The sequence below is a fragment of the Lampetra fluviatilis genome, chromosome 74 (assembly GCF_964198595.1).
Source record: "Lampetra fluviatilis chromosome 74, kcLamFluv1.1, whole genome shotgun sequence".
Classification (NCBI taxonomy): Eukaryota; Metazoa; Chordata; class Hyperoartia; order Petromyzontiformes; family Petromyzontidae; genus Lampetra; species Lampetra fluviatilis.
Window position 1 is genome coordinate 2,754,297 of NC_136348.1, and position 26,108 is coordinate 2,780,404.

Consider the following 26,108-nt stretch of genomic DNA (forward strand, 5'->3'; position numbering starts at 1 on the left):
CCATATGGCCTCCCCTTGTGTCGTGATGGCCGGGCGTGTGACGTGACCGGCGACCCAGAGGGGGAAATGTCTCTGCCTGATCCACACGTTTTTTCGCCTGATCTGCTCCCAGGTGTCTCGGAACTGACATCTGCCGATCACCGGCGGCCAGATCTCCGCGGCGGGGCCGGCCCTTTCAGGCCCGTTCCACGCCGTCGGGAGCAGCCGGAACCGCCGGACGGTCGTCAGTGTCCCGTCCCATATGACGGACCAGCCAGACGGACTCGCGCCAGGTCGTGCTACTTTGCGTGACCTGCCTCGTGAGGAGTCGGGGCAGTTGGAGCGCCTCGTCACTGCGTGTAGTCGCAGGGACGTGGGGCGCGTTCGTTTTTTTGAATTTGTTTGTATTGTGTTATTGTTGACTTTTCGTGTTCATTGTCAATCTGTACATAGTTGTTGTTGTTGTTGTTGTTATGTTACGGGGCACACTGGGGGGTTACAGGGTTTTTTTGTTTGGTTGTCGTCTTATCGTTGCGGTTGGTTGTTGTTAGCAGCCGGGCCGGCTGCGAGCTATGTGGGAGGGGGTGATGTAGTGGTGATACGCGCTGGGTGTATACGTTGTGTGCCAGCGCGTATGTACGGGTGTGTGTGTGGTGACGCGCGCTGACGGGGAGGAGCAGGCGTCAGTGCGCGGGTGGGGGTAGTGCTGCTGATTGGCTGTGTGCCGGTGACGCGCTGAGAGGGAGTGATCGGGTGGCAGCGCGGTGTGATTGGTCGGGGAGTGGAAACACGCGCTGGGCGGAAACGGATCGTAGAGATAGCGCGTGGTGATTGGGTAACTGAGGAGCGGTGCCGACGTTGAGGTCCGCATCCGCTCCGTCTCCCGGGAGGAAGAGATATATAAGGTGATGCACAGAGGAGTAGAGGGCAGAAGTGGAACCATCTAAGAATGAAGACGAAGGTGCAGAGATAGAGCCCGGAGAGGAGAGTAATGGAGAGTAATGTATAAGTGTGTAGCCAGAGAGAGAGAACGGTCTACACGAGCTGAGTAATGTATAGTGTGTAGCCAGAGAGAGAGAAAGGTCTACACGAGCTGAGTAATGTATAGTGTGTAGCCAGAGAGAGAGAAAGGTCTACACGAGCTGAGTAATGTATAGTGTGTAGCCAGAGAGAGAGAAAGGTCTACACGAGCCGAGTATGCATACGGTGTAGCCAGAGAGAGAGAAAGGTCTACACGAGCCGAGTATGCATACAGTGTAGCCAGAGAGATGTAAAGTCTACACGAGACGAGTGAAGAGTGTAGCAGAGGCGCAGAGTCTACACGAGACGAGAGAAGAGTGTAGCCGAGGCGCGGAGTCTACACGAGGCACAGAGAGCCAGCAGCACAGAATCTACGAGAGTCGAGAGAAGCGTAGGGCGGAGAGAAGAGGTCACGAGTTGTACCGTTGTATGGTGACCGCATTGTGAAGAAGAGAGGCCACGCGTTGTATCGTTACAAGTCAAGATTTAATAAAAGAAGTGTGTTCCCGTCAAGGAGTTTCCTGCCGTCATTTTCCAATACTTCACAAGCAAGCGAGAGGAACAATGGCGGATTAAGATGACCGAGATTAATCGAAGGTGGTCGATTGAGCGGGCAGAAGCCTCGGCGTTTGAGGGCAACACTGCTGCTGTTCCTGCTGTAATGATGATCATGAATTTTGACTTAAAAGTTTTGTGACTGCAAGAATTTATATTATTTGGTTCTTTCAGTGAAGACAGCTTGTGTTGCGATCGAAACGTCGTGGGTTTTTTGCGTTTATATTTATTTTTTTTGTTCATTTTATTTACATTTTATTTTCTATCTACGTGACTTTACTGAAATAACCAAAGAAGATGAGAATGAAAATGACGACTCCATGATTAGTATATTTATTAAGCCAACTGTCCGTTTCACTTTTGCTAATATAAATTCTCGTACGTTTCATCTTGCAGATTATCCTGAGAAACAGAAACAAATTTGGGGATTAATTGGAGAATGCTTAACAAGAGGAGTGCGAAAATAATGCAATACTCTTTATTCCATGCTCGCTACACAGATTGATAGAAGATAATGTATCTTAATGCTGATGTGAGTAAAACTACACAACTAGGACCATACTACTGACATATTATTGCCAATCCATTACTCTAACCATACACCAAATATTAATTTGGACAATTATTAAATCCATTCAAATTAAATGTTACATGTAGATTTGAAGTTTTCGTGACTGCAAGGATCAATACTCTTTGATTTGTTCGGTAAAGTCACGTAGGTTAAAAAAGAAAACAAATAAATTAAACCATGACGTTTCGGAGGCAACACAAGCTTCCGTCTTCAGGCAGAACCGTTACAGCAAAACTACTGTATCAAGTGAAGAGATCTCTAAGAGACACGACCTTATATATGATTGCTTAATTTAAAACCATCCTCTCGGTTGAAGTTGTGTCTATGTTTGCATATCTAGATGGCTTCATGGACAAATCTTTGGTAGTACCCGGGAGGTTTGCAGAGTACTTTGGTATCGGAGAAAACCATATCATTAGAACCCGCTGTGTTGAAACAATGATCAGCTACGGCCGAAGAATTCGTTCTGCCGTGTAGCAGTCACCACAGGTACAACTCAATTTGTAAACACCGGGGTACTGTAAGTCAGGAATGACATCCTTTTCGGATGAGATCAAATCACGGATTTTGTGTACTGTATTGAATCGGACCTGGATCTTGTGTTTGTTTAGAATTTTGGAAATCTTTTTTGTAACACCTGCTATGTATGGCAACGTGATGATTTTGATCGGAGTTTCAGGTGGTTGTTTATGCATGGTGGGAGAAACAGCTTGGCGGATAGTACGGTCAGAGTATCCGTTCATCATGAGGGTCAGATGTACATGTTTTAATTAAGCAATCATTGGAAAAATGTAATCAACCAAGCCAAACTCTAGCTGCCTTATAATTGTACAGCCATAGTAGTTTTTTTAAGCTTTTCACACACTGCTTGCCTGCTTTGGAATATAACAAAAGGTGGCTTAATCCTAGCTTGCTTATCTACTTCCGCCATCTACATCACAAAGCTCCAGGAGTAGCCACAGCTGCAGCACAGGTCGTCACCTCACCAGCTTATACCCCCTCCCACGGTCCATCCTGGCTCCTCCCCCCTCCCGTTAACCAGTATATAAGGTCGTGTCTCTTAGAGCTCTCTTCACTTGATACAGTAATTTTGCTGTGACGGTTCCACCTGAAGATGGAAGCTTGTGTTGCCTCCGAAACGTCGTGATTTTATTTATTTGTTTTCTTTTTTTAGCCTACGTGACTTTACCGAAAAACCAAAGAGTATAATGTTACTTGGTTTAAACACGAACAACAAATGTATATTACGATAAATTATTTATGGTTGACTACACGGTCTAAAGGGTGCACACTTCGAATCTGATTGGACAAGATCGTATCAGGTGTGATAAAACCCTAAATACGATTTTGAGCCAATCAAATCTGATCCATGTTTTCTTGGCTTTCTCTCGTTTAAAGGAAACATGGAATACAGGTCGAAATTAATACAATTATCACCATCAGCTGATTATTATTTCGTAATAACATGCTGTGGAATACAGTTCAACCAATCAGGACGTAGCCCAATCATGTTCGGTTTCCATTTACATTCAGCCATTCTCATCTTTGGATCGGATTGGATTTATCAATCCTATCAGATAAATCATATCCGATCCGACTCTGATCTAAACTAATTGTGTGCAGCTTAAACCTGCACTGTGTAATCCGGGTCCTGACGTGAGTTTGTGGTTTTGCCGAAGAGGAACTTCAGTAAAATCACGACGTTCAAACACCTCATGACGTCAAGTTTCAAATTGATTTTGTTTAAACAGGTGAAAACTCAAGAGACCGGTTGAGTTTCATAAGAGCGACATGGGCCACGAAAATGACAAAAGCAATACAGTCAAGTGTACATCACTGAAGCACAGTGATGTACGCATGCTTGTATTGCGCCATACCCGTAGAGGATGGAGTGAATGGGTGTAGCACGTGTATACAAAATGGTCGAGTTGCCTGTTATTGTTGAGCTATTCATCTGCACATTGGGCAGGCCATGGAGCCCTAAAACCTATCCACACCCATGATTGACACAAATCCACAGCTCCTGTTCTAGAGTCAATGCAACTCTGGAGGCAATGTTATTCAAGGGGCACATTTTTCGCTGAAGTGTTTTTTGTTGTTGTAAAACGATTGTTATTGATCCAACCTCGAGGGGGGGGGGGGCGGTGTACAACTTCTGTGACAGGTGAGTGGTGCACAGCGGGACAAGCGGCTCAGATAGAAAACCAACACGGACGTGTAGGACCGGAGCGTTATGTAGTATGTGCGTCAGATCCATTTGCTTCAGGGAAGGAAGGGTGAAAGAGAGAGGAAGGGGTAGGGGGGTCAGTCTCATTTCAAGTTAAATCAAGTAAACTCAGGGTCTCTGGAGTGGCATTCACGAGGGGGCCCCAGATCTGGGTGAACTTCCTTATTCCTCAGTTTTGGACTCAGGTGTACTAAAGCTGCTAGGGCGAATAGGGAGTTATGCCAGAGGGTTGTTGTATCTATGCCCTGTTTTCCGTTATTAATATTAAGAATAATTAAGAAAAAAATGTTTTTTTTAATATATATATTTTAATTAAATAAAGAAAACAACCCACAACACTCACAAGCACACCAGGAATCTATGAAACATGGAGGGCCATTAAAACGATAAGAATTCGGTCACAGAGAGGTCAGACATCCAGATGGACAAAAGATCGATGGACTAACCTCCCAAGACATCTGGAGATGCACAGATAAGGTGCAGAGTAAAGGATAACAACGGTTGCAACTCGCGTTTTCCTTAACGTTTTCCTTACTGAAAAGTAGAAACTTAACAAAAAGAATTAACCAACAAACAATAGGGTCTTTTTATTAGTAATTCCCTTATATTACTCGTATTCACCGCATACATATCATTTAGAATTATATGTTTTCTATCTACATGACCTTCCTAAAAACTAAAGAGTACGAATTCCAGAAAGCTTAAGTGGAAACTTAGTTACACTTAACCTCAGGACATTAAAATATAACTCAGAATAAAACACCAATCTCTGGAGAACTAAACTTGGCGAAGCCCTCAAAATAATGATGTAACGAGGATCATTACGAATATTCATTAAACATTGACAAATAATAACCACGATACTAAGACCGAGGGAACTTATAAGAAATATCAAGAATAAATGTAACACACAGGACCACATAAGGTATTGCATAAATCTCCTCGACCACCTTTGTCTTCCAGCGGGGTCTGGCCTCGGGATGACCCACGCAGGGCAAGCAGGGAGCAAAGGGAGTCAAAGGGTCGCGAGGGGGGGGGGGTCTGTGCTGGCATAGCTGGGACATCTGTTTTTTTTCTGTTTGTTTTCTCTCGCAAGAGATGCGCAGAGGGGAGTCACGTTTTGAGTTTAAGCACAAGCGCACATCACGAATGAGCAGTCTGGTTCGAGTCGTGCTCAGTCCCGCAACTCGGCTTGCGACGCGGCGTTGCGACGGGGCTCGCAAGAGAGCTGGGGCAGATCGTGCCTTGAGGAGAGATGGGACGACGAGGGGTCGTAGAGTGACCGTCTGAGGGCAGTCTGGTTCGAGTCGTGCTCAGTCTCGCAACTCGGCTTGCAACTCGGCGTTGCGACGGGGCTCGCAAGAGAGCTGGGGCAGATCGTGCCTCGAGGAGAGATGGGACGACGAGGGGTCGTAGAGTGACCGCCTGAGTGCAGTCTGTTCAAGTCGCGCTCAGTCTCGCGACTCGGCTTGCGACGCAGCGTTGCGACGGGACTCGCAAGGGAGCTGGGGCGCGTTGTGCCTCGAGAAGTGATGGAACGAGGAGGGGTCGTTCGAGTCGCAGAAGTCTGAGTTCAACCTGGGTCGAGGCTGGGTTTCAGCCGTGCTCCGGCTGGCGGAGCGTCGTGAGGGAGCAAACACCGATGCCAATAGCAGGTGTCGCTTCTCGCAGAACGAAGTTAAGTGCGAGTGAAGCTGGCAGCTGCACGAACAGAGGAAAGCACGGAGAAGAGAGAGTGACGAGTGACGACAAGCAATCAACCTGTAAAAGGGCGGAAATCGCCAAGCGTCGAACAAGCGAGCATCGAAAAGGACGAGCAGCAGCGGATGAGTTGGCAGCGATCAAGGAGAGAGCGACAGCAGCAGCACGACCCGGGTGTCACCGAGCGTCGTGCCAACTCGTCGTCCAGCAGTAGAGGGAGAGAGAGCGCACAAGCAGCACGACTCGGACGTCACCGAGCGTCGTGCCGACTCGAGAAAGGGAGACAGCATGAGCTCGCTGCGGCCACGCCCAAGCGAGAGGAACCTCTAAAGAGCTGGTTGTATCTCCCCCACCCCACAAGCTAACGACACAACTCCCGGCTCTAAGAAAATTTTAATTAATTTTACAAAGGGACAAAGCACACACAACACGCACACGAATAAGATTTTCAAAAGTTATCTTTGCGTTTCAAAAAGGGTTGCCATTTCAAGGTGGTGCGTTCAAATCAACTGATCGTGCAAAGCAGTTGCTGCCGTCGAGTTACATGAATAAGAAGTGTTTTAGTCATTCAATTTCGTTAATTGCATAATCTTGCCCATGGATTTATTGACGTATGCTTTCGCCTTTGCATACTAGAGTGTCATGTGTTTGTTTAGAATTAAAATTGCTTAACACCAACTGTTCGAGTGCTTCTTTCCAAGTCCATGCAAAACTGTCTTATTCCTAAGAACTGTATCCTGTGATGAGATATGAAACTGGAGACCTAATATAACATAACACACACTAAGATAATCAGTAAATGTTTAATCAATGATAATCGTGTTATCCTGATTGATACAACTCTGGATAAACGAAACTAAGCCTAATTATCATAACTGCTCACATTAACACAATCGCAAGCATCCGCATAAATTACTACGATTATCTCCGTGATTATCATAATTTATGCATATTAATACAAACATTAACATAATTTATGCGATCTTAAATTTTTTTTTTCCGTCTGCTTACATGTCTGTCTATAGTTTTCTGGTTAGATTCTATGTCGCTATTTCATTATACCTGATGATGATTGCTTGTGTTGCAATCGAAACGTCGTATGCTATTGTAGGGTTGTTACGGGAGGGCTGTAGGTGCATGGGATCCAACGGGGAATAAACACAGTGGGCGGAGCTCCGGGAGTACACGGGGGGGGGTGCCCGCAGCGACGTCCGCATCAGGCAGCCTGGGGGGTTGTGATCCTGACGGGGGGGTATAAAAGGGGAGGACAGAGAGAGCTCGTGGCTCAGTCTGGGAACGAAGGAGGAAGAAGGAAGATCTCCTAGTTAGAAGCCCTGGACTCCCCTCGACGCCGCCCTTGTCAGGGCTGCGGAGGATCAAGCCAGAGGCGTGGTTCCGTGAACCAGGGTCAGTACCCTGGGACTCCGGAGACCGTAGCCCGATTCACCAGTGTCGGGCCAGTTAGCCTCCCCTAGCCCGTTAGTGGAGGACTTGGGAGTAGGTCAGGATTAGCTAGGGTGTATCCCCAGTTATCCGGGTGAGGGGGCCACTACCCCCTCTAGTGCTGTCCTGTACCGACAACTTGTAATAAACATACGTGTGCCTCAACCTGGGTGTCCAGCGTACTTACCGGTACTTCATCTGGGGTCAGAAGTATTACGAACATGGATACACGTCAGACAGCTCGAGCCAGAGTGCCGGACGAGGACACTGCTGAAATCGTTGAGCCCGAGACGGCTCACCAAGACATGGTACAGCCGGGGCCTGACGCGTTCCTGCCGGGGCATCGGCATGAAGAGGGGCCGCAGCCAGACGCGCTACGGCTGGCTCACGAGAGGCTGGCGGAGCTGCTGTATGCCGCTGCCGCCACGCTGGAAAACATCACGCGGCTGGGGGCTGGTGGTCCACCACGGGGCGAGGGGAGTCGACGACCGGAGCACCTTCCCGCCATTTCGGAAGACTCCAACTTTGAATTTCCCGCCATCGCCACGGCAGCTGCAGAGGGCGTGGCCGGGCTAAACCTTGGGTCCGACACCGCTCTCGCTGGGACAGCCGCATCATCGCCAGCGGCGGGAACGTCATCACGGCTGCGACAGGCGATTCCATCTGCCATTCGCGCCGACGCACAGCCGAGTCCTGGGGATAGCAGCCTGCAGACTTCCAAGGCGAACGCTGCGCTGCAACAACGCCTACCTCCGCTGAAGGAATTTGTTGGCGCGGAGGGCGACTGGGGCGGCTTCCAGCGTCGCTTCATCGCCCACCAAGAAATGGCTAGGTGGTCGGACGACGAAGCCCTCTGCGCGCTGCCGGCGCTCCTCGACGCCGACGCGCTCGCCGCCCTCACATCGGCGCCAAGAGAGAAGCGTTCTACTCTGCCGAGGGCGCTACAACTGCTGGCTGGGGTCTATGGACCATCTGCAGAATGCAGACAGCAGTTCTACGACCGCAAGCGGGGTGAAAAAGAGTCGCCCCTGGCATACAGGACGAGCCTCCTGGCGCTGGCCAAAACGGCTTTTCCCCGTATGGACGACGACGGCGTGGACGCGATGGTCACGGAGAAGATCCTCCTCCTGGCAGACGACCTGGACATCGCTGTCGTCGCACAGGAGGACGCCGAGATGACCTCTCTTCAGGCGGCGCTCCTCCTTCACGCCAACCTTCTGTCCCTGCGGCGGAAAGCCAGCAGGGCATCGGCCGGGCGTGCGGTGGCTGCAGCCACCCTTCAGACGGAGGAGCTCTACGCCGTCGACCACCGACGGCAACAGGCGCAAGGAGCACGGGCGGGCCGGGACGGCTCAAGCCGGTTCGACCGTCCATCGTCTCCACCGGGGGGTCCGCGGTGTTTCAACTGCGGCGTTCGGGGCCACGTCGCCTTGGGGTGCCGCTCGCCTCGACAGCGCGGGACGACGCCTCGACGGGACGCCGGGCCTCCTCCTCCCAAGCTCCAGCAACATGATCCGGCGAGTCGCGGCACCACACATGTTTGGCCAAAGCACCCACCCGTTGCACACTCTCGCACCACAACGAACGGGGGGCCGATGTTGCGTTGCGACGGCCCAACGCGGATCACTGCGGGGACTCGAATCGAGCCCAAACAGTGGTCCGTGTTGGCCCATCGCGTGGTAGCCGCGTCGTCAGGGTCGTCGGCCGTGGTCGGACACATTGACGGGGTAGAGGTACGCATCCTGGTCGATACGGGGGCATCGGCGACAATCATTTCGGAGTTAATTTACAATATTCTGCCTGTACAAAGCCGGCCCTTACTGCCGGTTAACGTCCCATTCTATGCCGCTAACGGGGGCTCTCTGGGCATCATGGGACAGATTCGCGCGCAAATTTGTATCGGGGACATCAAATTGTCGGGGCCGATTTTCGTTTCCTCCTCGCTGGCGGTTCCGTGCCTGCTGGGGACGGATTTCTTAGGAAAAATGCCAATTCGTATTTTGATCGACCAAGGATGCATTGAGCTTCCGTCAGGGCGACGCATGGCCTTCCTGCCTTCCCCTGCGGCGGCTCGGACGGCGTTCGCGACGGTACCGGCGTTTGTCGTCAGAACAGTTAGTGTGCCGCCGGGAGCTCAAATGCTAGTGCCTCTGAAACTTCGTAAGCCCTTCGCTATGGGCGTAGGGGATCAGGGTGTTTTGCTGGGACCGTCTAGGGCCGGGGTTAGTGCACCTAATTTGATTCCGGCCCAGACCGTCGTAAGAGGGGACGAGGACCCTTTCATCGCGGTCCTCAATGTGGGGTCGCAGACAGTGGTGGTTCCTCAAGGGACGGTGCTCGCTCACGCGACGCCGGTACCCTGCGAGGAACCTGTCGCGAACCATGTTGGCACTGCTTCCCGAATGCTCCCACATTCGGACAGCGATGAAGGGTGGCTCGACGCGCTTTGTGCGGGATCGACGGACCTGACAAATTCAGAGCGCCAACAGCTTAGAACGCTACTGAGGGAATTTTCCGACGTTTTCAGTCGGGATAAATATGATTTGGGTTGCACTCACCTGCTGCGTCACCATATTGACACGGGTGACAGCGCGCCAATTCGCCAAAATCCGTTTCGGTTAAGTCCCGCCGAAAAGGACCATGTCAAATCGGCTGTTGATGACATGTTAGCCGCCGACATCATTTCTCCCTCCACCAGCCCTTGGGGAGCGCCGATCGTCCTGGTTAAAAAGCAGGACGGCTCGTTGCGGTTTTGCGTGGATTTTCGGCGCCTTAATAAAATTTCGGTTGCCGACGCATACCCGCTCCCACGGATGGACGAATCGCTGGACGCCTTGGCGGGAGCACGATTCTTCTCCACACTAGATTTACTTTCGGGATTCTGGCAGCTTCCTCTGGACGATGATTCTAAGCCTAAAACTGCTTTCCGTACACCGCACGGCCTGTTCCAATTCAACCGGTTGCCGATGGGCTTACACTCAGCGCCGGCAACTTTCCAGCGATTGATGGAATTGGTTTTGGCTGGATTGCAATGGGAATCGTGCCTGATTTATTTGGATGACGTTATTGTCTTTGGTAAAACTTTTGATGAACATCTCCAGAGGTTGCGGGCGGTTTTCCTAAAGATGCGGGCTGCTAATTTGAAATTTAAGCCCCAGAAATGCCATTTGTTACGCGAGTCGGTGCGTTATTTGGGGCACATCGTAGGGCGCTCGGGTATTGCTACCGATCCCGCCAAAACGCAGTGTGTCAGCTCCTGGCCGACTCCCACCTCGGTGGGAGAGGTCAGGAGTTTTATTGGCTTCGCATCATATTACCGACGCTTCGTCGCTAATTTTGCAACGATTGCCAAACCCCTACACGCGTTAACATCTAAAGGGGTTCGGTTCCACTGGGGTCAGGAGGAGGAAGCTGCTTTCTGCTCCCTTCGGGACGCCCTGGTAAAGGCTCCTCCCCTGATTTACCCAGATTTTTCTAGGCCGTTTTTGCTCGACACCGACGCGAGCAACACGGGTATTGGAGGTGTGCTTTCCCAGGTGGTTGACGGCGTGGAACGGGTGGTTGCGTACGGCAGTCGGGTGTTGTCTCCAGCGGAGCAAAGATATTGTGTCACCCGTAGGGAACTGTTGGCAATTGTCTATTTCATCCAACAGTATCGCCCATATCTGTACGGTCGGCGTTTCACCGTCCGCACAGATCATGCGGCACTGCAGTACGCCCTGAAGGTTCAACAGCCATCGGGACAATTGTCCCGATGGTTGGAGGTCCTCCAGGATTTCGATTTCGAAACCACCTACCGTAAGGGCGTTCGCCACACCAACGCTGACGCTCTGTCACGGATGCCAACCGCCTCCGAATGCGCATGCCTCCTGGGGTTTGGGCGTTGCAAGCCGGCAGGGGACATGATGAATCCGGTCCTGGCGGCCGCCGCCAATGACGAAACATTGGTCACCATTGATATCGCGGAACAGGGGAAAGATTCCCTGCTTGGGTTGCCCGTTAATGAATGGGGGCGCCTCCAAATGGAGGATACCTCCCTCCTCGCGTTGCGTCGTCGCGCCGGGGAGAGGGGGCGGGGGACGGGTGAGGCCGACGCTTGGGGCATGCACGCAGGGTTGCTCATGCATTGGGACAGCAAATCCCACCGTCACCGGCTGGTGGTCCCTTCGGGATTACGGGGTAAGGTGGTGTGGGCTGCGCATGAGCGCCTCCTCCACCTGGGGACCCAGAAAACTCTCGCCTTGCTCCAGCTGAATTTTTTTTGGCCAGGCATGACAAGGGATGTCACTGATCTGTTGGCAGCGTGCCCTATGTGTGCGCAGCGCAAACCACCGGCACGGGAGTCGAACCCGCCCTTGCAGTCCATCCAGGTCTCCCGAGTAAATGAACTGGTCGCACTCGACATTCTGGGGCCATTCCCCGCCACCCCCAGGGGAAACAGATATTTGCTTACTGGGGTCGAATATTTTACGCGCTGGCCTATGGCCTGGCCCCTGCCAAATCAGTCGGCAGCAGCCATCGTCGACGCCTTTGTCCAGGGTTATGTCATGGACAAAGGTGCTCCGGAGCGGTTGCTGACCGACCAGGGTAAATTTTTTTCCGGGAAACTCCTAAAACAAGTCTGTGATCTCCTAGGAACGAAAAAAATTCGAACCTCTCCTTATCACCCGCAAACGGACGGGATGGTCGAGCGTCTGCATCGCACCATCTCGTCTATGTTGTCGCAGCAAGTCTCGGACTCACAGACTGATTGGGACTTACAAATTCAAGGGGTTCTAGCGGCATACAGATTGGCTCCCCATGCTGCGACGGGATTTTCACCATTCTTTCTTATGTATGGCCGCGAACCCGACCCACCTGTTTCGGCACAGCTGCAGATCCCCGCGCCGCTGGGTAAAATTAAATTGGATGAACACGTTAAATTTAACCTTGACAAACTGACTGAGGCGCGGGATGCTGCGAGGCTAAATTCTGACAGGCGTCAAAAGGCGAACGAGCGCCTCAGGCTGGCTCGCGCGCACGTGCTGCAGTGGAAGCCGGGGGACAGGGCATGGCTGCACTGTCCCCAGGTACCACTCGCGACCTCCTCTAAACTCGTGCGCCCGTGGCGGGGCCCCGTCGAGGTTGTCGAGGTTTTGAGGCCTCAGTGCGTTCGAATCAAATGGGGCAGGCGCCGGTGGTTTGTACACCCCTCTAGGCTAAAACCGTTTGTTGCGGTGCGAGGGCCCACTCCACACGCGCGGGGCCAAGCATGTGGGGGGTCGACCGACTCGGAGGGTCCGTCGCTGCTCTCGCCTGATGTGTTGCCGGCTGTCCCACCCACAGGTGCACCGGGAATGACGGGCTCATGCCCTACAACCCACACGGGTGATGCCGACGGTCGCGCCACTTCAATCGCGACCTCATCTCGAAAGGGACAGCCGCCACCGGATGGTCCGCCGTCCGGGGTTGCCCCGTGTGACGGGCCTGCGGCAAGGACGCGCGCTAAGATGCGCAGACTCTTATAATATACAAAAAGAAGAAATTTTTTTTATTTCACGTGTCATGGTTACTGTATGCTGCGTCGGTGGTGCGCTCCTGCCACATTGTGTGTGTTGTGTTGTGTGTGTGGGCGGGGTGTGTGTGTTGTGGGTGCGTTGTGTGTCGTGGGTGTGCTGTGTGTGCTGGGGGAGTTCCTGGCTAGTTGTATATACGCGCTTTTACGGATTTCGTATTTATACGGGGGGGGGGGTGCGTCGGACATTCCCTTCGGGGGTGTGCTTGTTCTTCTTGTTGTTCTTGTTGTTGTTGTTCAATTTGCATTTTGTTGAAAAAAAATGAGGCACACACGGGGTTGAGGGGTAAATGTTCCTTTATTGGAATTGTTGCAGCCGGGACGGCTGCGAGCTGTAATGGGGGGAGTGATGTAGGGTTGTTACGGGAGGGCTGTAGGTGCATGGGATCCAACGGGGAATAAACACAGTGGGCGGAGCTCCGGGAGTACACGGGGGGGGTGCCCGCAGCGACGTCCGCATCAGGCAGCCTGGGGGGTTGTGATCCTGACGGGGGGGTATAAAAGGGGAGGACAGAGAGAGCTCGTGGCTCAGTCTGGGAACGAAGGAGGAAGAAGGAAGATCTCCTAGTTAGAAGCCCTGGACTCCCCTCGACGCCGCCCTTGTCAGGGCTGCGGAGGATCAAGCCAGAGGCGTGGTTCCGTGAACCAGGGTCAGTACCCTGGGACTCCGGAGACCGTAGCCCGATTCACCAGTGTCGGGCCAGTTAGCCTCCCCTAGCCCGTTAGTGGAGGACTTGGGAGTAGGTCAGGATTAGCTAGGGTGTATCCCCAGTTATCCGGGTGAGGGGGCCGCTACCCCCTCTAGTGCTGTCCTGTACCGACAACTTGTAATAAACATACGTGTGCCTCAACCTGGGTGTCCAGCGTACTTACCGGTACTTCACTATTATTTAATTTATTCTTTTATTTTTATACGTGACTTTACCGAAAAAACCAAAGAATAATTCCTGCAGTCACGAAAGCTTCAAAAATTAAGATTGAACCACTTCTATGGGGAAGTTCCAAGTTTACCTTTTTCTCTCTCTCTGGGTTTTTGTTCTCTCTCTCTCTGCCTGTATATTTAGTGTAATTTTTTCTGTCTACACTCGTTTTTTATCGTTCTTAGGTTCTGCTCTGTCTGTGCGTCTCCATTCCTCTTGTTTTTATGTTTTGTCTTTCTTTGGAATTTTCACACTTACATTCTAACTTAGCAATCTTTGAAATACGTAATCGACCAGGCTATGCGTTAATTATGTGTTGACCGACTCTCTGTGTTGTTTTACATAACATTTCGATACTTTGCTAGGTTATTTAATTTAGTGTGTTCTGTCTCCCTCTAAGCCTGCTTACCTTACTTGCCCTCCCGTCGTACTCATTGACATGTAAATTTTTTCCCTACCCCCTCCCTCTCTCTGCCTCCGCCCCCCCTCTGTCTATTTAAGGCCACCCCACAGAGACGATCACCCCTCTCTGTTCCTGGGTTGCTCTCTCTATGTATCTTGGTGATATCTGTCTGCTTACATGTCTGTCTATAGTTTTCTGGTTAGATTCTATGTCGCTATTTCATTATACCTGATGATGATTGCTTGTGTTGCAATCGAAACGTCGTATGCTATTATTTAATTTATTCTTTTATTTTTATACGTGACTTTACCGAAAAAACCAAAGAATAATTTATGCGATTTACGCATTTTTCGGAAATTTATTAATTTTTATTATTTTTATCAAAATTTCATAATCCAACATATACAACATAATGGGGTGGCGTCGTCCGGGATCTCTCGCAGACAGTGTTTTGCATGGATGAAGGAATGAATCACTACGTGTTAACCAGAATATCGTGATCAAACATTGCATTGTGACTGTAAACGGGCGTAAAACAAAGAAACGCCCTCTGAGGTTAAACTCCAGAATAGCAGGTTGGAACAAAGACAGTGGAATTAAGATAATATCATATGGAACCGATTGCATCCTGTGATAAATGGTGTTAGAGATACGCACTCTGAATCGGAAAATAACAGAATAGCTCGAGTCAAACTGACTACACTCTGTGAGATAATGGTTTTATATGCACTCTGAAAGGGAATGTCAAAGTAGCTCCTGCCACACTTGAGATGCTCGGATTAAAAATAATATTTGAATGGATTACGGGATACTGGGAACTCGTATTAAAACGTACTGACCGATCTGTTACAAAGCAGGACAGTCAGAGAGACATATGGGAAGGGAGCTGTATCGATAACGCGAACACACCTCGGGGGAAACTAATTGACTGGATAAAATGTAATGAAGGCGAACACGGTGCAAAAACTGCAGAGAAGGCAGGACAGGACTCATGCCTTCCCACACAGGCATACAGGCAGGGATTGTGGAATGAGGAAAAATTAGGAAAGGAAACGGGAGAGAAATCGTCTCTAATAAACGAGGAAAAATGTCCTCACACCCTCGAAAGGGATGGAGAGATACAGATGCAAACAAAAACATGTGGGACTGACAACTTCACAGCTAGAGGGAGGCAAAATGTTAAAGTAAAGTCGCCAGGAGATACTTCACTAAGGGCAGAGGCAAAAACTGCAGGGAAATGGCAACACGAGCGACACAGCCCAGAGGGCTCACACAAAAAATGCACGCCGCTAAAACACGCCCGACACAGCACAGATCAAAGTGACAGATTGCCTGATGATAACTTGTTTGATGATGACGCTGACGGCGATCAACTTTCGGAATACTTATTCAACAGTAAAACCCTTAAATTGATGGACAAAGCTCTCGTCAGAATTCCCGATTTTGACCCACACAATAAGACCATGGATATACACACACATATCGCAACAGTAGAAGAGGAGGCAATGATTAGAGGGCTGGTGAGACGGGATGAGAAAGCGAGTCTATTGAAAAGGAGCTTACATGGAGAATCTATACCATTAGAAATGATTTCAAACAACTGAGTCTGGCAGTGATTCGGAAGTTTAAAGAATATTCGACACTCACTGAGGGTTTTTATGCGGTAAAATCGATGACCCAGAGCATGGACCAGGACCCACGTGACTACCTTGTACAATTTAAAAGAGCGTATTACGCAGGCGATGTGAATCAATACCACGAAGGGGAACACATATTCAATTTTTTTTTTAATCCTTGAGCCCAGAGATTACAGAAAGGGTGAGAATGGTTTTGAATCCGGAAACCGCATCCTTACGCCGCATAGAGAGCAAGGCGTACATGGCATGGTTATACAGAGCTAAGAATCATAATTCGGATCCAGAATACAGCCTCTCAGAGAGAAATAAAAATCACCGAGCAGTCCCACAATGCAGGGAGGAGCAAACACGCACGCACCTATGGCAAAATAACCCAGAGAGAGGTTGGCACGAGAATGAGAGCGGCACAAAGCCGAACATTCAGGAGAATCGCAGAATGTGGAGACCAAGGGCAGAATCATATCAGCACCCCATGCCCCGACATACGCAAGGTCAAAATTACCCACAAAGATGGCAAAGTAACAATCCAGGAAAAATTTGGCACCCAAATGGGAGAAGCACTGGGCCAAAAATGTACGAGAATCGCAGGAGGGGGAGGTTCAGAGCAGAACCATATCAACACCCCATGCCACGACACACGCAAGGTCAAAGTTACACACAAAGATGGCGAGATAACCATCTAGCGGAAAGGTGGTACACAGACTGCGGAGGTACGGAGGCGAACATTCAAGAAAATCGCAGAATGCGGAGGCCAAGGGCAGAATCATATCAGCACCCCATGCCCCGACACACGCAAGGTCAAAATTACACACAAAGATGGCGAGATAACCATCTAGCGGGAAGGTGGTACATAGACTGCGGAGGTACGGAGGCGAACATTCAGGAGAATCGCAGGATGGGAGGTCAAACACAATCGGTCCAATTCCGACCAATTTCTCCACCGGCTATACCAGAAGGGAATAGAGAGACAACACCAAATGCGGTCCAAATACGTGATGAACCACCCACAGTGATTGAGAGCGAGCGGCCCATACGCGCCCCACCCGCTGAGTGGAAACTAAATCCGGGGCTCATTGGGAAATGCAAGCAGGCTGCAAGTGACAGGCCGGACAAATACCACCACGATCGGGAAACGTTAAATGCATACGATGCGGTAGGAAACGCGAACAGTGTTCCCGTAAATGACGCGCAGATCAAATACCAGGACAGGGCTGCACTGAAGCGTGATCGGACAGTAGATAACAGACAGCAGAGACAAAGAGGACAACCAGAGCGCACAGGAAAAACAGTGCCGCACGTCGCAGGAGAGCGCGATAATGGTGCAGGGAGATGTAACACAGAGACACGCCCTTTGGAGTACAGGCGTTAGCATTTGAATGAAAAATATCCAAATGAAACAAAAATTAATGTGGATCGGAGTGCTGAAATGGAGACGAATGTCCATGACGTATCGGGAATGGTGTTGAAATCCAACCCACTCGTAAAAACCAAAAGGGCAACATTACGAGGCACGGAATTAAATCGACACGCTGACTGGGCAAATGTGCATGTAATCGCAGAGAGAGCGAATGCCATTGATAATGGAGTGCAGAAGTTGGTTGTGTGCGCGAATTCTGATTATGTGCAACACAATTTTACACCACACACTCCCACGACGCGAGAGAGTGATAGAGGAAATTACAAAAACGAACCTGAAAACCGTGATCGAATGATCAAAGTGATAAGTGGTAAACCAGACACTCGGAGCTTGAAAAAAATATGGCCAGGAGGTAACATGAGGAAGGTAACGCAGAAATGCATCCGAAACCGCTACCTAGCGTTTCCTAGGATTTAACAAAAACAAAAATTAATATTCGCCGTAGTTATGATGGATGAGAACCGATGTAACATGTGGCATCGATGTTTAACGTTGTTTTATTTTCTTTGCTTATTTCAAATATAACCATGTTAAGATTGTGATACGTACGCGCGCGTTGTAAGGAATGCGTTATGGATGAGAACCGATGTAACATGTGATATCGAAGTTTAACGTTTTGTTTTATTTTCTTTGCTTATTTCAAATGTAACCATGTTAAGATTGTGATACGTACGCGCGCGTGGTAAGGAATAACTGCCGAGAGTGAGGGCGGCTGATGGATTCATAACGGAAAAAAAGGGCATTTACTTTGTTTGAAAATTCGCCAGTGGCCAAATCGACCCCTGATAATTTTCAAAAGGGCGGATTGTTGTATCTATGCCCTGTTTTCCGTTATTAATATTAAGAATAATTAAGAAAAAAATGTTTTTTATATATATATTTTAATTAAATAATGAAAATAACCCACTACACTCACAAGCACACCAGGAATCTATGAAACATGGAGGGCCATTAAAACGATAAGAATTCGGTCACAGAGAGGTCAGACAGCCAGATGGACAAAAGATCGATGGACTAACCTCCCAAGACATCTGGAGATGCACAGATAAGGTGCAGAGTAAAGGATAACAATGGTTGCAACTCGCGTTTTCCTTAACGTTTTCCTTACCGAAAAGTAGAAACTTAACAAAAAGAATTAACCAACAAACAATAGGGGCTTTTTATTAGTAATTCCCTTATATTACTCGTATTCACCGCATACATATTATTTAGAATTATATGTTTTATATCTACATGACCTTCCTAAAAACTAAAGAGTACGAATTCCAGAAAGCTTAAGTGGAAACTTAGTTACACTTAACCTCAGGACATTAAAATATAACTCAGAATAAAACACCAATCTCTGGAGAACTAAACTTGGCGAAGCCCTCAAAATAATGATGTAATGAGGATCATTACGAATATTCATTAAACATAGACAAATAACAACCACGATACTAAGACCGAGAGAACTTTTAAGAAATATCAAGAATAAATGTAACACACAGGACCACATAAGGTATTGCATAAATCTCCTCGACCACCTTTGTCTTCCAGCGGGGTCTGGCCTCGGGATGACCCACGCAGGGCAAGCGGGGAGCAAAGGGAGTCAAAGGGTCGCGAGGGGGGGGGGGTCTGTACTGGCATAGCTGGGACATTTGTTTTTTTTCTGTTTGTTTTCTCTCGCAAGAGATGCGCAGAGAGGGGAGTCACGTTTTGAGTTTAAGCACAAGCGCACATCACGAATGAACAGTCTGGTTCGAGTCGTGCTCAGTCCCGCAACTCGGCTTGCGACGCGGCGTTGCGACGGGGCTCGCAAGAGAGCTGGGGCAGATCGTGCCTCGAGGAGAGATGGGACGACGAGGGGTCGTAGAGTGACCGCCTGAGTGCAGTCTGTTCAAGTCGCGCTCAGTCTCGCGACTCGGCTTGCGACGCAGCATTGCGACGGGACTCGCAAGGGAGCTGGGGCGCGTCGTGCCTCGAGAAGTGATGGAACGAGGAGGGGTCGTTCGAGTCACAGAAGTCTGAGTTCAACCTGGGTCGAGGCTGGGTTTCAGCCGTGCTCCGGCTGGCGGAGCGTCGTGAGGGAGCAAACACCGATGCCGATAGCAGGTGTCGCATCTCGCTGAACGAAGTTAAATGCGAGTGAAGCTGGCAGCTTCACGAACAGAGGAAAGCACGGAGAAGAGAGAGTGATGAGTGACGACAAGCAATCAACCTGTAAAAGGGCGGAAATCGCCAAGCGTCGACCAAGCGAGCATCGAAAAGGACGAGCAGCAGCGAATGAGCAACAAAGGCCATCGTTCATCGCCAGAGCGCTCCAAGCCAGTGAGCGCGCAGAGCCGCGTCGTCCAGAGCCAAAAGCCAACACAGCCTGAAGCAAGGGCGAGTGTCCGTGTGAAGTTGGCAGCGATCAAGGAGAGAGCGACAGCAGCAGCACGACCCGGGCGAAATTTCATAATCCAACATATACAACAGGGTGAATGAAGGAGTCCCATGATTTTTCCAGGAGCTGAAGATGGGTTTTCTCACCGAAATGTTTAATGCATAGAGAAGGGTGTGTTGGTGCTTGGTGATACCTTGGGTTTAAGGCCCAGGGGGGAGGATTCAATGGCAGGTAGTATCTCAGTGCCAGACATCACCTTGTACAGATCGGTTATTTTATCATAGAATGTCCTGATGATTGGACATTCTCAGAAGGCGTGAATCTAAGTTTGGATGGTGCTCGTGGGGCACCTTCGGCAGTCTGCGGAAATATGGTCTGAGATAATTTAGTCCTCCATTGGTTAGTGAGATATGTGTCATGAAGGAACTTAATTTGAATTGTCCTGAGAGGGAGGGATCGTAGACCTTGCCGGGGGTTGTGCCAAATTCGTTTCGAAGTCTCGCTTAAGGGTTTTAAGTTACATGGCATGTGCATATAATTTTGCATTGTCACCAACTCTGTGAAATACATTTATCCGTGTAATTTATTTTTACTGATCTATTCCAATTTACAGCTGTTTATTTCACAATTGCATTCACATGTATGGATTAAGTGTATGATTGGTACAGCATATAACTACACCCTATGCTTCCATGTATTCAATCTTATATAAGGGCAGCAAGGTGGCACAGTGTCAACACTCGTGCCTCCCAGCAAGAAGCGCCTGCCTGGCTTTGAATGATGATCCCAGCACCTTTCCATGTGGACATTGTATGATCTTCCAATGGTTCAAATATCACTCGCCACTGATGTTAGCCGTGGCTCAGAATCGAATCAGGATTGCTGGGTTCATAGCTACGAGGCAGGGATGCGAGATGGAGCGTGACTTTCTGTCCCTTCACGATCCACCCCAACAACAACAGCCAGTGACGTCACCACGGCGCTTGTGCCAGGCTATGTGCACGTTGAGGTCATGTGAAGTGTCGAATGCCCGCCGGCAGGAGGTAACGGGTAAAGACCCAGGTGCCATCGGTCAACTGACTGAGTTGACTGGCCAATGCACCACTTGTACCCCCTACTGTGCCTAACTTGCTGTGTTTTAGCCACCCAGCGCTCCGCTCGCCATCGTGAGCATGGCTCCTCCGCCCTCCGCCACCGTCGGCCTACAACTGCCCAGCAGCATCACCCACGAGCCTCCTCCAAAGAGGCCGATCCCAACCCCCCTGGCACCAGTCATGAGCAAGTCCACCCAGCTCCACATCCTCCCACACCACACCACTCCACCTCCCCTCCAGCCCACGCCGCGCCCGTCCAGCTCCCGCCATCCGGTTGAACAAAAGCTGCCAGGCATGCGGTGGCTGCATACGTGGGCCACATGACCCAGCCAATGCAGCCCCACCCGCCAGAGGAGCTCACCGATGGGACCCCCTCCAGATCCCTCAAGAATCCGCGAGCTTGCCACACAACCCAGCCCAGTCAAACCCAGGATGGACCGCAGGCCAGCCCAAATACCTCCAACCAGCAAATATGCTCCACCAGGGGGGTTCATGCCTCGCAAGCGCAGAGAAGGGAGGGCATGACTGTGGCCGAGAAGACTCGAAGCCTCACGTGGAGTGACAGACCAGGCAGCCCCCACACAGTGCCACACAACCGACGAAAGGATAATGCCACCCGACTGACTTGGAACGAGACCGCTGTCAAACCGGAGCCAGTCATGAGCACACCGCCCAGGCATGGGGAACTCTCCACTCTCTCCACAACTGCCCCATCACCAACTGAGAGCCGCAGGGGCACAGCGTATGATGGCACAAAACAACCAGGCAGGTGCTCGGTTTTGGTGGGGCTGATGGTAAGGCCCCAGCCCTCAGCGGCACGCTCCAGGCTCAGCAGTAGCGCCTCCAACCTGCCCCCCCCCAAGAGCGAGCAGCAACTACCAGACCATCGGCATACACAACATGTCTGACCAACAAGGAGCAATCCCCCAACCATACCCGGGCACCGACCAGCCCCCACTGTATCTGCACCACGTGGAAGCCCCTCCGGCACAGCCACTGAAGGCCTCACAAACCACGTGGTCGAAACAGATGTCTAATATCTTGATTTGAAGCTTTTGTGACTGCAGGAATCCATACGCTTTGGTTCTTTCGGTAAAGTCACGTAGGTAGAAAATGTATAGATCACGACGTTTCGATCGCAACACAAGTAATCGTCATCAGGTGAGACAATTACAGCAAGAAAAAACTGCTGAAGTAGGTGAGAGATCTGCTGTGGCACGAGGTTATATAGGACCCGGCAGTAGGGGGGGGAGAGAGAAGTGGGTGGGGGGGAAGGAGGCGGGGCAGAAAGTGGACCCCGCAGCAGCACCCGCGTCACTGGAGTAAAGTGGACCACCGCAGCAGCACTTCTCTCTCCCCCCCTGCAGCCGATCTCTCAAGTACTGCTGCTGTGGTCCACTTTACTCCAGTGACCCGGGTGCTGATGTGGGGTCCACTAACTGCCCCGCCTCCTCCCCCCCCCCCCCTTCTCTCTCCCCCCCTGCAGCCGATCTCTCTAGTGCTTCTGCGGTGGTCCACTTTACTCCAGTGACCCGGTTGCTGCTGCATAAGTAACCACGACTACCACTCCTCGCCTCTGGTTGATGGGAAGGTGAGCCTAAAGTTGCCCTGGGGTTTACAGCTTCCCACACCTCACCGCTCCACTAACACGCCCCCTTAATTCATTTGTTCAGAAGAAGAGCCACTCCCTGTTGTTTGGCAATTTCCTGCCCCGAGTAGAGGACTGTCCACTCCCCATGATCGCAGGAGAGAGAGCCGGTCCTCCTGACCTCCTGAATACCACAGAGATCCAGGCAGTACCGGTCCAGCTCCTGACAGAGGAGTGGCAGCCTCTCCTCGAGTGGCCACTCACAGTGGCTTTTTGCTGTTTTTGGAGGAACCCCCGAGGGTAAGGATTTAATCTCCTGGCTCTGCCAAATGGGGTTTGGCCAGGAGACGTCATAGACACCTGTTCCCCTCCAACACAAGCTTCGTTTGATATTTTTTTCGTGGTTTAGTGGTAATCCATTTCAAGGTGTAGGGGCCATCAGCCCCTCGCACCAATCCAGAACCCCTCATAGCCACTGTGGTGGCGACCAACGCCATGAGGGGAATGGCCAATAGAAAATGGCCCTCCCCCCATGGCACTGCTCACCAAAGCGCCACCGTCCGCCCCCCAGCCACTTGTTACAGAATCACCATAAGGCTCCCTTCCCCCACACGACGAAACACACGGGCACAGCACAAGAGACCAGCTAAACAAACACCTGTGGGCCACCGGGTGCCCCCTGTGCCACGGGACGCATATTTATCGATCAGTCTCCGCTTGCTAACTGAACATCTGCTCGTTTTGCGACGTTTTGCGAACAAATAAGTCTCAATAATTTTTTTTCGTAACACCAAATTATTGTAGAAGGAATGCTCATTAAGCGAGATATGACTATATTTTTTATATTGTACCGCTGACAGCGGGAAAATGTCACCATAAATTGTAAATTGTCAAGATGGGAATTATATTCTTTGACTTTGACGCTGAACATGGTCAATAGTAAATACCCCAAAGGAAGACGAAGTTTTCTAAAATAAATTCAATAAAACCTGAAGTATGAGGACGGAGAATGGTATAATACTTACAGACTTGTCAATGTTAGCATATTCCTGCATGTGTGATGGCCGCTCTTGCATTTTTCTGTGGGGCATAGTAGTCATCAGAAAAAGCCATACATCAGTCTCAATGCTAACATCCACTTAATAAAAGTGCAAATAGATTGTAACTGATGGTGATGATGATAATGATAAACATGCATTAATCGTAATTATAATGACTGCCACGTAACGGTGAAAGTAACATCCATTTCACGAGATAATTCCAAATATGGCCACTTACATCTGTTGACATATAAATTGTTCACTCTTCGTTCCTGGATGCCCATCTTTATCTGCCTCATTACAGGGACGTGAAAGTGACATAATTGAGCGATGCTTAGTGAGCAGTTACATTGGTCACATTTGTTTATGACGACTACACTAAGAAACCATTGCTACTGCTGTAAGTGTTATTTCACTCGCAGAGCAAGCCCTGCATTTGAGGTGCAGCCCAGATCACGTTTTCTCTGCAACTTCAAAATGGTTCCTATTTACATCGATTGTGGTTGCTGGAGATTATGCTAATCATCCTTAGCTCACTGACAGCAGTTTACTTACAGAAGCATTTTTATACGGATTTTGACCGCTTAGCTGATGTTGGAGTTGGCCAAACATCCCAATATATGACCAGAGAGCTTGGACAGTTGTGAATAGCGTCAGTTTTGGCTGCCTTCCCGAGCGTCTGTCAGTAATTTCCTGCGCCTCCATTTCGAAAGCATCACATTACAAATTGTACAGCGTCTTGAAATTAAATTTACGTGGACGACGTTATATGAATACGGTATGTAGCATTACTATTTAATCAGACAATGGGTCATCACCTTTGCGTTGTAGCTCTAACGGTCTTATGATGTTTGTGGTATCCCCATGTGAGAAGGACGATGAGGATGATGGCGAACACAGGGATTCCCACGATCACTGTCATCCTCGTACTCCAGTAGTTCTCAACGTGCAGGGCTTGTGTGGCTGTAGATTCTGAGCAGGCAATTAAACGCTCAAATGAACAAAATGTTCAGACTCAATATCGGCTATAATACGGGAAGCCCGACCAATTAATCAGCGACGCAGCTTCCCCTTCACGCTTCTCGATTTCACTTTTTCACATTAAAAACAAACTTTAACGTGTGCATGTTTACTTAGGAAACGTTCTCGTTCATCCAGACCTACGGACGGACTACTATGGGGAACGGACCTTTAAAAATCTATCGTGCGATTCCAATCTTACCGATGATAGGAGCTTGATTGGCAATTTTCCGCGTTACAGAATAAAGGGCAGGGGTTATGTATTATTACTCTTCGGTACCAAAGAAAGTCTCAGTGAGTTTCATCTATTTTTCAGAAGGGTCCTGCCAGGCTTTTATCAACAGGAAGCAATGTTGCTATGTGTTTGATCACAATTGAGTTAACTTGCAGGATATTTGTAGCATTGGGATGTTTGGCCCACAATGGTTACATCGTATGTTTTTTTGTTAGCTATGGGGAGAAAATCGAAAAACCTGGAGGAAACTCATGCAAATCAAGGGTAGAACATACGTACAAACTCGACCCCTCGAGTCAGGAATAGAACCTGTAATCACTCTTAACCGAAGCTGGACAAGGCCTTGATAAAAACGTGCAATTTCTAGGCTCTTTTTAAGAATTTAGCAAGTGCCTATTTCGTCACATCACGAGAAATAGTAACGGGCCTTACATTGTATTGGATTTCGTGTCAAACGTGCTCAAACATTACATTTTAAAATTAATTTCATTTTTACATTCAGAATCCTTTAAAACTTTCATATTCAACCTTTTGTAGGCCAAGGCTCAAATATAAAATGTTATAATTATTTGCTTTATTAGACCTCCTTTGTCAGTACCAAAATATAATAATAGGGGTTTTCTCCTTTTTTATGGCAACAAAACTGAAACCTTTTTACAAGGATTTATGTCTGCATTAACCACAATACTTGCAGTCAAATTGCAAACAAAAAACACACTGATAATAGAGGCATTGTCCTTGAAACTGGTCGGTCCACACCAGAGACAGCTTTCTTTTGAGCCTCGTCTCAATTGGTGCTAGACCAAATGACGCCAAAAGGCGTACAGCTTAAAGACACTGCACTATCAAAGTAATGAGGGCTCGGGGTAAGCATCTACATCATTATACCTCCTTTGCCAGTACCAAAATATAATAATAGGGTTTGTCCCCTTATATATTATCAGAGTGTGTTTTTGTTTGCATTTTGACTGCAAGTATTGTGGTTAATGCAGACATGAATCCTTGTAAATATTGTGGCTTGGCTCTCCAACACACCGGTGTGCTGTACTAGTGACGAATTGGCATGTTCTGTTTACGTGACAACTCTTACTAGTTGGCTGTGTCGGGTGGTGGCGGGTTTTAACGACACATTTATATATTTACATGATCTAACCTAAAAACCTCTATTATGGGTGGGAATAGCCAACTACAGTGCACTAATACATTTTTCTCAAAACACTATCGAGGCAATTCGAGTTGAGGCCATCATCTATGGTGATTTGCCCCATTATTTGGAATATAGACACCCAAATTTTGCTTAAAGAGAACATTCTTCAGCACGTACATTGGGCGTATATGG

General features: G+C 49.3%; 2 protein-coding genes across 2 annotated transcripts in view; one reads left to right on the forward strand and one right to left on the reverse strand.

The window, feature by feature from the left end:
* LOC144953332 (uncharacterized) overlaps window positions 1-26,108 on the forward strand; it is a 446,639-nt gene that overhangs the window by 233,384 nt on the left and 187,147 nt on the right.
* The window catches only part of LOC144953325 (uncharacterized), a 378,709-nt gene that overhangs the window by 210,240 nt on the left and 142,361 nt on the right, over window positions 1-26,108 (reverse strand). Inside the window, exon 5 of the mRNA XM_078883889.1 lies at window positions 24,517-24,528. Coding sequence (XP_078740015.1) covers window positions 24,517-24,528 — 12 coding nt within the window. The remainder of the gene's footprint in view (window positions 1-24,516; window positions 24,529-26,108) is intronic.